Raw genomic sequence first — 13,318 nt, 5'->3', positions numbered from 1 at the left:
ATTTTGTTTGTTTGTGTATTTTATGATGGGACTTCTGATAGGCTAATCTTTAGACATCAGAACAGAATATAATCCCAATCCTAGCTGGGTCACAAAAACTGGATGGAAATGGAAAAAAAATAAAGCACAAAGTTGGTGGGAAGAAGGGAAAGAATGGTAAGGGTTGGGTTGGAGATGGGGCAATACGTTAAAAATACATTGCATGAAGTTCTCAAAGTCTTAACAAACATAATTTGAATACATTAAATTACTCAGAGGCCAACAAGTCCTCACCTACTTCAGTTACTTGTATAATTATTAAAAATGTTACAATTTCAATATATTAACAAGCATACTCCCTAACAAGAATAAATTAATGTATACCTAATAAATATGTTATTTTCACAAATAATCGCAATTCATTTTAATAAATTAGTACATAAATTACTAAGCCATTTTAAATCCAATTTGTCTTTCATTGATGAAGTGCATGTGTATTTATCTATGCTACTAGAATACCAGCTATGATTTTGTCTAAAAATTAATCTGCTTCATTATGTTTTCGAATGTCATTTATAAGATGTGCATTAAAAAGCTTTGCAGACTGTGCATATGAGTGAACATCCTTTTCAAGAATGTCTTACCAGAAGTTGTCTTCACTACTTCAGTAGTATTCCTCAGTCCAACAAAGGAAAACTGATAGAGCCTCCACGATCTTGTATCACCCACTTCAACAGAACTGCGCTTCCACTGATAAACAATTTCTTCACGAGGATAACCATCTATGATGAGATGAGAAAGCTCATGTTAACTACAACAACGAATGACCAGCCATAGGTAACAACCACCTTCTTTGAACAAGTTGTAAATACCAAGAGAGAACAAAACTGAAAGTCATATAAGCATCCTGGAGTGACCTTGAGGAATTTGCCTCACAGAAAATTTACATAATTCATATCACATCCTGCTGGAAAATAATTTGAAAGTAATAAAGTCAAAACTGCCTTTGAAAAGAATATTGCTTTTAATTGCATATAATATAAACAACAAAGGATATTCTAAATGTTTTATTCCTTTCACCTGAGAAAAGACATAAAAATGTCCGGGACAAAATGAAAATTAGATATGTAAGAGAATGTTTCATAATGAAGGGTGGCCAGTAGTTCAAGATTTTGACAGTCATGTAGACATACGAAACACTGAGAAAGATATAATAAAGAGACTTCTCCAATAATTATCCTAGTGTCATGACTATTTACATTGTCAGATGGCAAGTTTTCAGTCTCGTGATTTTTATTGTTAAATTTGTTTGGGGAATAAGAAACGTCTATAAAAGTAGCCCATGTTAGTCTTGAGTCAATAATCTCTTGTATTCACCTGATCGCTAGTATTACACCAGTTGAGTATGACAGAAACCAAAGAGAAAAGAAAATATAGAATGGTATTAAGATACAGTTTAGACTCAGTCTTAACATACATTGAAAAAAATTAAAATCATTGTGTACAAATGCCAATGGGAACACACAAAGAGTTTAGGTAAAAGTCTTCATGAGAACAGGAATAGTATTACTCTCACAATCAGGGTAAAACAGTCATGAGCATGAAGCTATAATAGGAATTTTTAACTACTTTTTAGATAATTCTTAATAGAGGCTATTATAATTCCTGTACCATACAATTAATTGTTACTGTATATTTCCTGAGTGAAAAAAACTATCATTAATTAACTCTGGAATGTCCTTTTCCAGTAATACATGAATGTAACTAAATGTCAAAGTTGGCAATACAGCTCAGTGTTAGAATGTGTGTCTATCATGAGACAAGGTACTGGTTTCATTGTCTAATGTGGCCCCAAAAGAATGGATGCATGAATGAAGAAGTGAAGATAAGCATTACTTCAACCATGTGCATATTAACAGTGTGACATGAAGATAAGCTTTGACTATAAAATGTGAAATTCTGTTTGAAGAAAACATTCTTTCCTTTATACTTTTATTTCTTTTTGGTTAAAATCTTTGTTTGCTCTTGTAGAAGTGAGCAGAAAAATGACATCTACTGAATTGTTGGGGATGTGTAATAGGATTCACTGAGAATGGAAAAAGGATGGTGCCACATGAGAACACTCTGAGGAATGTAGTGGTGCCTGATTTTTTTTTATTTTTTAGAACAGAAAATGGTATTACATCATGTGTAGGTTTAGGGGGAAATTGTCAGTTGTAACCTGGTGACACGAATATTTTAACTGACTCAATAGAATGGCAACTCTACTTTGTTAATCTCTCTAAAAGTTAAGGAGATCTCAACTTTGTAACTGAACACACTCTACTCAAATAGATAAACATGAAATAAAATATATAATGGACAAATATATATATATATATATATATATACATATATATATATATGTATATATATATATATATATATACACACATATAATCTTCTAAGTATATATTATGTATATTATATCACTGGAATTGATAAAATAATGAGCAGATGATCAATTCTCTTGTCACTGTCTTAAAATTAACTGTGGTAGTGACTTTCTGGATCTTAGGAGTTAGGAGTCTTCCTGAGTCTAAAGAAGAGAAATTATGTTGATGAAAATGCATGTTTAAAATTTATCATTAACATTTCATGCATTCAAACATGCCTAATTGTTAAATCAGAAATAAGGCAGAGATGACTTATCTAACATAGATGTTGAACAGATAGGAGAACATTTAGAAAACTGAGGCCTGTTTGCTTTCAAATATCTGTGCAACTTTTAATATTTGAGAGTTTTCAAGGTCTTCTTGATATGTTATATGGCTTGATGAAAATAATAACAAGTCGGGCTTTCATAGAATTGGAATATCATGCATTTTTGCAAATATTATACCAACAGAATAGTGTTAATGTACAGTACACTTTGGCTAAGAATGTTCTATAACATTATCCTGAGTCCCATGAAGAAGGATATTGGAGGTACATTATCAACCATCTATACCCTTTCTTACTGAGTCCTGGCCGGGTCTTACCCTTCACATCAACAACTAGTCTGGGCACCCATTGTCTATTTCCTAAGAGTTCCTTATTCCATAAATTATTTTGCAAAGATTGTTTTAATTGGGACAGTTTTAAATTACAATAAAATGATTTAAAAATCAATAGCATAGCTCAGTGCCACTATGCAGTTTCTCAGATTCATTGCATTAATTGACAAGGCAATTAGAGTGGCTACATGTTGTAGGGCACAAACTGGAGAAAATATTACTTACAACTGGAGAACTCCAAGGGGCAGGAGTGTTCATCCATTGGGAAGTTGTGTAATTGCAACTGGCACTCAGCATCAATTGTTAGCCTAATTAGAACAACAATGAACATACAGAAAAAATGCTAACATCATTTCTACAATGAACACTGATATACTTTCTAGAACAATCTTACATTGTGATTGATAACACAAAGTGATCATCTATGAAAAAAAATTAAAGTTCTAGGCAAAAATTATTTCTGAGCAAATTTGATTTACATAGCAGACAGAACCACCTAATTCACCAAAACCTCATTTATTCAAAATATGTGGTTACTTGTTTTGTATTTTATCTTATTTATTTTTGCAAATTAACTGCACACTGGAGACTTCTCAGTGAATATATTTAACTTATTTAAGAGAACAAACTGTTTTAGGAACTTAAGCTCATTTAATGTTTGCATCAAATGAATGCTGACAGTTCTCTGATCTTATCAGCTAATTAACACAATGCCTTCTGTTGACAAGAACTTGCTGCTTTTAAATTGCCATAGGTGTGTTTTAAAATATCTCAGCTGCACAAGGGAATAATGAGCTCTTTTATGACAGATATAGGTAGGTAGGTAGGTAGGTAGATAGATAGATAGATAGATAGATAGATAGATAGATAGATAGATGATAGTTAGATAGATACATACATACATAGATGATAGATAGATAGATAGATAGATGATAGTTAGATAGATAGATACATACATACATAGATGATAGATAGATAGATAGATAGATAGATAGATAGATAGATAGAATATCCTAAATAGAATATATTATATATAGAAGGTTATCTAAAGGCAAACAAGAGATGCTAAAGGCACATAGGCTGAGACAATGTGAAAGACTTCACCAGTGAGTCTCAGTTTGTACAAGATAAAAACCTCAAGATGTACAGTTTTTAAGCCCTGGGCTGTGACTCAAGAAGGAAGTTTAAATCTAAAGGAGTCTAGATGTTCTGGCCACCTTTGGAGAGGCATGAAAAAAAGAAACAGTGTAATGGTGATGGCTGGTGGTTTTCAAAATGTTCATGTCCATTAGCTACATTTCTTACAACCATCAATACCAATACTTAAGTAATAGAAATGTTATTTTACAAAAATTTAATTTAAAGAATTTTCTAATTATCATGAGTTTACTTTGAGGACATGTTAAATGTTTTGTGGTACACTAAAGCAATGAATAATCTTTCTGCATATCTTCATGGCCGATGAAGCCTCGATGAACTGAATTAATTCTTTATTAAGTGTTGCGGTGGATCCATTGTTCTTAAACTTATTCAAGATCACAGGGACAAAGGACATGGTTATGATTTGCACTTAGACACTTCAATCTTCATATCAGGAGACTTTAATCATTTTCTCTATGAACATTCTTCAAAGAAAAGTTTGGCTTTACTCACAAATGAGATTTTAATTAAATCTGGTTTTATTAGAATTATCTCTCAAAATTAAAGTGATATTATTTTATAATTAAAGATAATACAGATAGATTGCAGATATAAATATAGATTTAGAAGTATAAATAGCTACAAATATATGCACACATATATTCAGACATTTATCGCTTAGATAAGCAACTAAATTAAAAATCATCTTTCTTTGTATATACATACACTATTTCAAGTCTTAAACAGATCAGAATTGACACTTAAGGAGGTTTCTGTAATTAAACACTGTTATCCAAATTAATAGAACTCAAAATTGACTACAACATTATAAGATAACAAGAGTTGAGGTAAAGTGAATGATTGCAAATTTCACAAGCCAAAATGAAATCTGATTTATCAGACAGACATTGATTTCCACATTTCTAATTCTAGTCATTACCTTATCAGGAATTCAATAAATTCCCAATGAATCTGAAATAGACACAATGGTTTGGGTTTTTTTCTGTTTTCTTTTTCTTTTGTTTGTTTGATTTTGCAATTGGAGTCATTTTTCTCAGGAACTACTCTAACTATGGTGAAGATTCTAAATCATTTGAAAGTGTTACTGTTTATATGTTTAGTATTAAGCATTACAAGGCACACATATATTTTATTGGTACCCATTACACGTTAAAGTATATTGTATAGATTTTGCTAATATATAAATAAATCTTACATACATCATGCCACAAGGTTAGTATTTTGCCTATCAATAATATTACATGTAACAAATCTCTGTGTTAAGATTCTTAGTGCTCAGGTAAAGAATCACTAGCTATAGCTCATAGATATTAAAGAATGAGACATAAGTTAGTGTGAGATGTTTGTATAGCACAGTGTGAGTTCCAGGTTCTCCTCTTAGCATATGCCAAAGTCCCATGCATCCAAGTACTATTTAAACAGAGATCTGTACATTCAGTTTTCTTATAATAAAAGAAGGATTCTAAAATGCCAAATGGTCCTAAAACTACAACAGCTCCATCTTTCCTAATATTTAACATCTGTGTTCATTTAATACAGCTAAGTAAAAAATATAACAAGGGAATTACTCTGCTTGTTATGTAAAAAAAGAATATTGATGTGTATTCTAGAGCAAAGTCCATTCTCACACATACACCTTCTAGCAAGTTCTGTACAAAGAAAATTTTTAGATACCCCAATTCACAGGACAGCAAGATAGAAAGCAAAGAGTCATATGGATCCTTTTCTTTCCATCCTTCTTTCCTTCCTGAAACCACAGAGTTGATTTCGTTCTTTTATTTCCAACAAGAACCTTTCCCCTCGACCCCGACAAAAAGTACCTTAAGGTGTAGAGAACTCGACCATCATTCCAAATTCTCAGCATCCTGTTGGGAGTGGTGATCCAGTGAGCATCAGCCTTTTTGGAGTTCCTGAAGAAAGTGTCTGGAATCCAGATTTTCCCCACCATATTGCTATTCAACCGGAGAACTTTAATGGTACTGTTAAATTTCAAACGTCTGTCATACCAGGTTTGGGCAAAAAAAATATCAATTGTATATTCCTGTTTTAAAAAGAACAGAAGATTTAAAATGTTTGTATTTTTTCAGTCTGGTGCTTTACTGCCAGTATGAAACAGCATGGAATAGTCCAAAAGGAGACAGTAGCCTTGCTGTGAGGTCTCTACCTCACCTGTCTTTCACACCAGGCTCATACATTTATGATTTCTGGCCAAATATCCAATCCCTGGTGAATACCTTCCTTCACACACATACAAAGCAAGAAGGCAGACCATTATTTCCTAGGGAGGGGTGGAGGTGGGTACTCTCCTGTCCACTGTAGGATGGTTAGTATGATCTCCACCTCTATGTCCCAGATACCAGTAGCAAATATTCCAGTTTATCCTAACCATCACCAGATATTATTAAATGTCGCCTAAAAGAATAATTGTTCGAGGTTCACTAGTGTAGAGCAAGCTGAAGCCCCATGCATCCAAGATACTTAAATGAAGATCTGTAGGTTCAGCTGCCTCACAATAAAAGAAAGGCTCTAAAGATGTCAAATAGTCACCCCTGTAAAAATATAAAATATGTATATAAATGCTTTGCCCCAACAAATAGCAAATGCGAAAGACAACACACTAGCAGTTATGATTGTTTATTGCATTTCTCTAAATAAGATCAAGATAATTAAATTGCTTACTTTGCTTAGCTTTGCAATGCTTTTATTCGCAAATTGATTGGACTAAAGTCATTTTATTAAGATATTAGTAGTGATTCATATGCTGAATTATTCTCTCCTGTGGAGTACATTCTTAAATGTAATAATGACAAGTGAACATAAGAAATCACTTTTAAGAGCCTATCAAATATAAGGTGGGTGCCTTCAGTCAAGGACAAGCCAGTACTGTGTGACATTCAGATCTGAAGGACTGGAATCAGAATACAGTTAGATCTGGTGTGGCTGACACATTCATAGGCAGTCCTGAGGAGGAAAATCCTTCTTTATTAGTTAAGCTTTGTTTCCTTCGTTTGACAGTAGAAAAACTAACCCTAATACATGGGTCCACTTTCAAGGTCCTGGATATATGTGGTCTTTGTGTTTTGACTTTGTTATCAATACAAGAGATTTTAATAAAAACCCAAAAGCCTGCTGCCATTTTGTGTGGTTTTGTTGTTGATTTTGTTGTGCTTATTCGTTGGTTTTAATGTTTTGGTGGTTCTACAGCACTTTAACAATTCCTGCTTTGGGTCAGTTTCTGACTAAGTGCTTTTCACTTGTCAACTCACTTAATAAATCACTTTACATCTATAATCCAAATAATCAACTCTTATAACAATGAACAGCATCTTAAATTATGTAGGATCATCATGGTTCCAAATAATCAGTCCTGTACCTTTCACTACTTTATGTATTGATTTCAGTCAGATTGATCTTAAATAGGAAAAGCAAAGCAAATGAAAGAAACTTAGACTTCTTAGAATATGGAAAACTCAGAAGGGCCTCCTTATTTATCCAGTATCCCATACTCCATTTTCTGCTATAAAGCATGAGGCAGGAGGGGCAGGTGTGGTTTATCACGACAACATGCAACATCAGGATCCATGTATGTTGCTGCATGCACACTGTAATCCTTTCATCTATACCACATGCTCCTGGGTTCCACTGTGGCAGGCTACAGTCCTCTGTGTCCACGCTACACCTTGCACACAGGTTATTTCTCAGTTCAAAATCTTTCTTTATTATATTAATTAATATTTTATTTATTCATCTCCCAAATCTTCATCCCATTCCCCCTTACAGAGTTCTTTCCTTCATTCCTTCTCCTCTTTGCCTCTAAGAGGGTAGGCAGCAAAGAGGTCCAGATGGCCAAGAGAATCAATGGAAAGATGCAGCTGCAAGGGATGGGGTTGAGGAGAAACTCTAGAAAGTCCCAGAGACCTGGGATGTGGGAGAATCCCAGGGCAAAATGTGGGTTGTCTTAGCCGAAATGCCCAACAGTGCGGATATTGAACCTGAAGAGACCACCTCTAGTAGTCAGAGAAAAAAACCAATGGAAGGATGGGAAAATCAATCCACCGAAAGTTTTAACCCAAAATTGCTCCTGACTGAAATTTTTAAATATTAAGGAAACAACCAATTTTATTAACTATTTTTGAACTAATTAATGCTGAATTTAAAAAGAAAATGACACAATAAATTTGGAAATATTTTAGCTTCAAACAAAATAACAATGAAAACAACATTTCACAGAATTAAGAAAAGTTCCCAGAGACTCTCATTCTGACCCAAAGCTAAGCTCTACCTTTGAACACAATTCCCGCATGGACAATGCTAATTTATTGCTTATAGACTGTCTTTAAATATATATAGTTTTTGTCAGAATACTTGGGTTGTAACATATGAGATTACTTTCATGGTTATGTAAGCGATGAGAGTAACTGAAAGTTATATCATTCTCTCTGTGTTTCTGTACATAACAATACAGCATAAAATGAATTTATTCTACCATGTTAAATACCAGTTTTAATCATAATATCACTATAATTTACTGTGTTATTTTATATGTTATTATATTATGCTTTGCTTTGAAATAACATTTTCCTGTTTCTTTACTATGTTTTATCATATTATGTATATTAGAATATACTATACATCTATTTAATAAGCATATTAGATATTGTGTCTAGCTTTTCACTTCAGATTTGGTTTGAAAATAAAAATACAAAATGTGTACCCTGAGAGACATTTCTAATTTAAAGCAAACTATTTCTATATCATCAATTTTCTAAAAAGCAGATAGACTTCATATGTATTCTTGGATCAACATTATATCACAACTACACAGAATAATTTCATATATACCCACATTTGATTCTAATGACAACAATCATCAAATTTTAAACAGCATCATAACATGAAAATATAGGTCTTTAATATTGTCTTTTCTTTTCAAAATCTTCATCACCTTTAAAAAATATAGGTCTTATTTCCAAGCTAAATACAGACAGTTAAATTATGTAACTCACCATATTAATAGCATTCACTGGACCAATGCTGTTCACATACATATCTGTATGAATTAATGTTGGTTTCACTGCAAGAAAATTATAGGAATGTATGTTTGTTTGTTTTTACCGGGAACAAAATTGTATCCATTTAGTCTTCATTTTTTAGCCTAGCTCACTAGAAATAATTTATTTGCAAACAATTTAGTACTAGTCAATACTTCACATTTTCATAATAATTTTGTTTTAAAAGAAATATCTCTTTTTAAGCAAATTGTTAAAAAAAAAAACAGTGTAGTAGAAAGCAGGAGATGTTTCTTTCTTTTAGCTTTTCTACAGTGTTCTCTCAGATCTCATAGTTTTACTCACTTTTTCCCCAGGAAGCCATTTGAGCTTCCTGACTATTCTGGATTGATGCATATACGATAGTGATTAAAAAATGTTAGAGTATCTAAGATTTAAAAGCTCAAAGTAGACATGAACAACAGTAATATAATAATACTCTTGCTGATGTTTTTATCATCACTTCATCCCCATGCATCTCTAGCAAATAGCAAATCAAAATCTCCCCCAATGATCTACTGTATGCTGTAACTATGTAGATAGTATAAGAATCTATAAGGAAGCCTGTTTCACACTGATTCGCTATACAGAAATAATTTGTTATACAGAACATGGTGTAGCATTCAAGATCGAATGAGCATGATCTATTTTAACATTTCATGAGCAGAAGATACATGAGGTGGTTCTGGGCTTCAATTCAAGCCCACTTGTCTCATCTTTATTCATTTTCCTTGAAAGTACCATGCCCAAACTCTCTGTGGCAGACGGAGTTCTTCAACACTGACATCCATACCATTTCCTTTCTGTGAGTGAGGTTACTTTCTTGACTCTTGACTGGGGGATTGGCAAATCTTACTTAGACAGACAATATCTAGACAAAAATGAATGTACCAATTCAAAGCCCAAACATTAAGTTTTATGATATTCCATCTTCTCTCTCCTTTTCTCTTACTATGAAAGGGATTCTCATAGCTGAGATGCTGGTTGTGTACAACACAATACAAACTGGGCTTTTGCCCAGTTTGGCTTAGCTTAGTTTAGCTCTTCTGTCATTGTGGTACCAAATAATGCTTATAGCTAAGGCCACTGAAATTTTCAGCTTGTTGTTCCATAGATATACGTACCCAATACTCTGTCTGCTATTCTTTACCTTTCTTTCCCTTCTCTCTGGTGCCATTTCATAAGAAGTTGTTATTATTTTATAAAGTCTTTGAAATATCTAGGAATATATCTTGACAGCTTTTAAGCTTCATCATTACAAACCCAGTCTTGACTGTTTTTTATATGACTTTTCTTCTCTTTATTTTTGTTGGAGTGTGTGTGATAGTGGTGGTATTTGTTTGTTTGTTTGTTCATGACAGTGTTTCTTTGTATAGCCAGGCCTCCCTGTAGTCTGTCTACTCTGTAGAGCAGACTGGCTTCGAACGCAGAGATTTGTCAGCTCTGCACCTCCAGTGCTAGAATTAAATGTGTGCACTAGTACTGCCCATCTTGCCTTCTCTCTATATTTAAAATTATAGACTTATAATTTAATTTTTTGGCTCTAGAAAAATACCGATATGTTATTCTAATTAACTAATGCTAGTGCATTCCTTTCTATAGCACAGAATTTAAAGCCTCCTCATACCTCCTATGTCAGGTCGAAGCTTGTTGTCATACCCTTCCAGCAGGTTGTTTAAGATGACAGTGACATCACCCTCGGGAACTTTCGGAGTTAACACCCATGTTTTATTAGAAGCATAATCTTCATAGTCATCATCTGACTTTTGGCTAGTGAAGCTAAGAAAACAAAAGTAATGATCATCAAACACAAAGATCACTCCTGAGTTGACTTCTACCACATACAAGTCAGAGTAAAGAAGAAATGAGGTAGGATCTCACAAATGCAGAAAAATAGTAAAAGGTTTGCCCAAGGGTTAGTCTAACCAATTAAACTGTGCAGATGGTGATTAAAATATTTCCTCTAGTTTGCCAGGGTGTTCTCCCCTCCCCTCTATAAATATCCTCCCATCTATAAATAAGCCATGTGTTATTTTTAATTTTTGCCTTTCCTTATTTGATATTCATCCTTCCCAATCTGCCCAGCCTCATAAAGGACATTTAACTAATTGTGAACATAGTATTTAAATTATTATAATACAGCCTAATAACTCAGCCATAACATTAGAACATCTCCCTCTTGTTCCTTTGAGAAGTTAACTTATTCCGACCTATTAATGAAAGTAAGAGAGTGATAATTAGATTCACTCCCAACTCCCACAGTTCTCAGAGCAGCCCCTCCTCCCTCAGTCGAGTGACTGAGAAGAATTCAGGCTTACTGCCTTTTCTGTCCTCAGGCTACATGATGTGTACTTTCTCCACTTTCTCTCACTGAAGGGTAGAGCCATCCATTTATCTTTAGTCGTTAAGAAACTGGTAAAATGAAGAAAAATGTAGTAGCAGCCTTTAATTCACCCGTTGTCACAGCAATATTAACTAAGCTGGAATCTCACAGTGATGCTGGGTATGTTGTAGTCATATGAATAAAATTCATTGTTTTGACAGATCAAATAGTCACAGGATTATATGTTCTCAGTATTGTAGGCTGAAGTCTGTTGAGAAGTTCCTCATAATTGGTATAGAAGTGAGGAATGGATTTGAAAGAAGAATTGAACCTCATGACTTTTATCTTCCCTGTCACACCTTCTAGCCTCTCCTCTCCCACAAGCAAAATTATTGTAATGTTCAAGGTTATGGAAAATGTAAGTTCTTGCCAAATATTTACCTTTCATTTCTATCAGGGCTCCAGAAATCTGTACTTTAAGATGAGATTTGACAATTGTGGTAAGTTAACATATAAAGAAGATTCAAACCCCAGCCTTAGCTTGTGATGTAGAATGTGTGGTATTAGAGAAAAATTGCCACTTTGAAAAGAATGTATACATTTTTTTAAATTTTTATTACATTTATTTATTTGGAGTTATTTAATTATGGGTAGGAAAATGTGTCATGGTACACACGTGAAGGTCAGTGCTTGAGGGAAGGTCAGCAAACAACCTGAGATAGTCTGTTCTCTCCTTCTACCATGTGGTTGCTGGGGAACCAAGCTAGAGTCATGAGGCTAAGTGGCAGACATCTTTACCTGCTGAGATGTGTTTTTCCCCCATGTCAAATTTCACTTTTCTTTAATCTTAATAATTGTTGAAATATTAATAGATGCAATATGGAGAAATTGAATATTTATATGTAGTTTAAATATATGTGTAGGTATATTTGTACATAGGTGTGTATCATATATGTGTCTGTACATATAAATAGAAAATAGATAACAATACATGAATGACTAAGACTTTAGGTAATGGTGAACGACTGAGTTATTAATGTTGGTAATAAAAAAGAAATAAGGCAATGGTTTCAGAGTAAACACTAACTAGTTGACTACCTTGGAAAGCACTAACAGTAATCTCTTATTTTATAGCTTTGGAAAAATAATATCTAAAATCAATTATGTATTAAAATCTTTATAGTAATGCACTAATTAGTAAGATTGTGTGTGTGTGTGTGTGTGTGTGTGAGTGTGTGTGTGTGTGTGTGTGTGTGTATAGTTCAACGTACTTTATATTAAATGAAAATCATAATAGAAGGGATGGGACAAGTTACTCATGGGTGATATTTCAGAGGTCTTCGAAACAACAAACCATATCTTAATGACCCGCCATAACTACATGATAAGACATTTATGGCTGAAGATACCACACATTTTGCTTATAAGGTCTTGAGAAATCAGTCTCAATCCAACTGGGGAAATTCCTTCCCACTGGCTAGCTTTTATATTGCCAAAAGGGGTTATGTAGCCTATTAAGGAGAAATGACATCAAGAGTCTTACCTGTCACTGAGTATTGCATAGTACAATATTGATCTACCAGACAAGATAGGCCTAAAGGTACAAGTAAAGAACCTGTGTTTTTTGGTTACTCTTAGAGGGTAACTACATGCCTTCTGATTGATTTGCAGTCTTTTCGTCCAGAAAGGTATTCATGCCTGGCACCATAATTCTGGTCCATTGATCTGGAAGTCACAGAACCTAGAGGGGAACCTGACGCTTTTATTTTCAT

At 33.7% G+C, this 13,318-nt stretch overlaps 1 protein-coding gene across 1 annotated transcript in view; it reads right to left on the bottom strand.

Annotated features, from left to right (window-relative positions):
- Positions 1-623: 623 nt before the first annotated feature.
- Positions 624-13,318, bottom strand: part of Gabrg2 (gamma-aminobutyric acid type A receptor gamma2 subunit) — a gene marked incomplete at its 3' end in the record, with an annotated part of 34,325 nt that continues 21,630 nt past the window's right edge. Inside the window, exons 2-6 of the mRNA XM_028777683.1 lie at positions 10,851-11,002; positions 9,182-9,249; positions 5,996-6,216; positions 3,240-3,322; positions 624-761 (exon numbers count right to left, since the gene is read on the bottom strand). Coding sequence (XP_028633516.1) covers positions 624-761; positions 3,240-3,322; positions 5,996-6,216; positions 9,182-9,249; positions 10,851-11,002 — 662 coding nt within the window. The remainder of the gene's footprint in view (positions 762-3,239; positions 3,323-5,995; positions 6,217-9,181; positions 9,250-10,850; positions 11,003-13,318) is intronic.

Source organism: Grammomys surdaster, unplaced genomic scaffold, assembly GCF_004785775.1.
Source record: "Grammomys surdaster isolate TR1022 unplaced genomic scaffold, NIH_TR_1.0 313, whole genome shotgun sequence".
In the NCBI taxonomy this organism is placed as follows: Eukaryota; Metazoa; Chordata; class Mammalia; order Rodentia; family Muridae; genus Grammomys; species Grammomys surdaster.
Note: the sequence above shows the minus strand (reverse complement) of the source record. Positions and strands in the feature narration are given on the sequence as shown.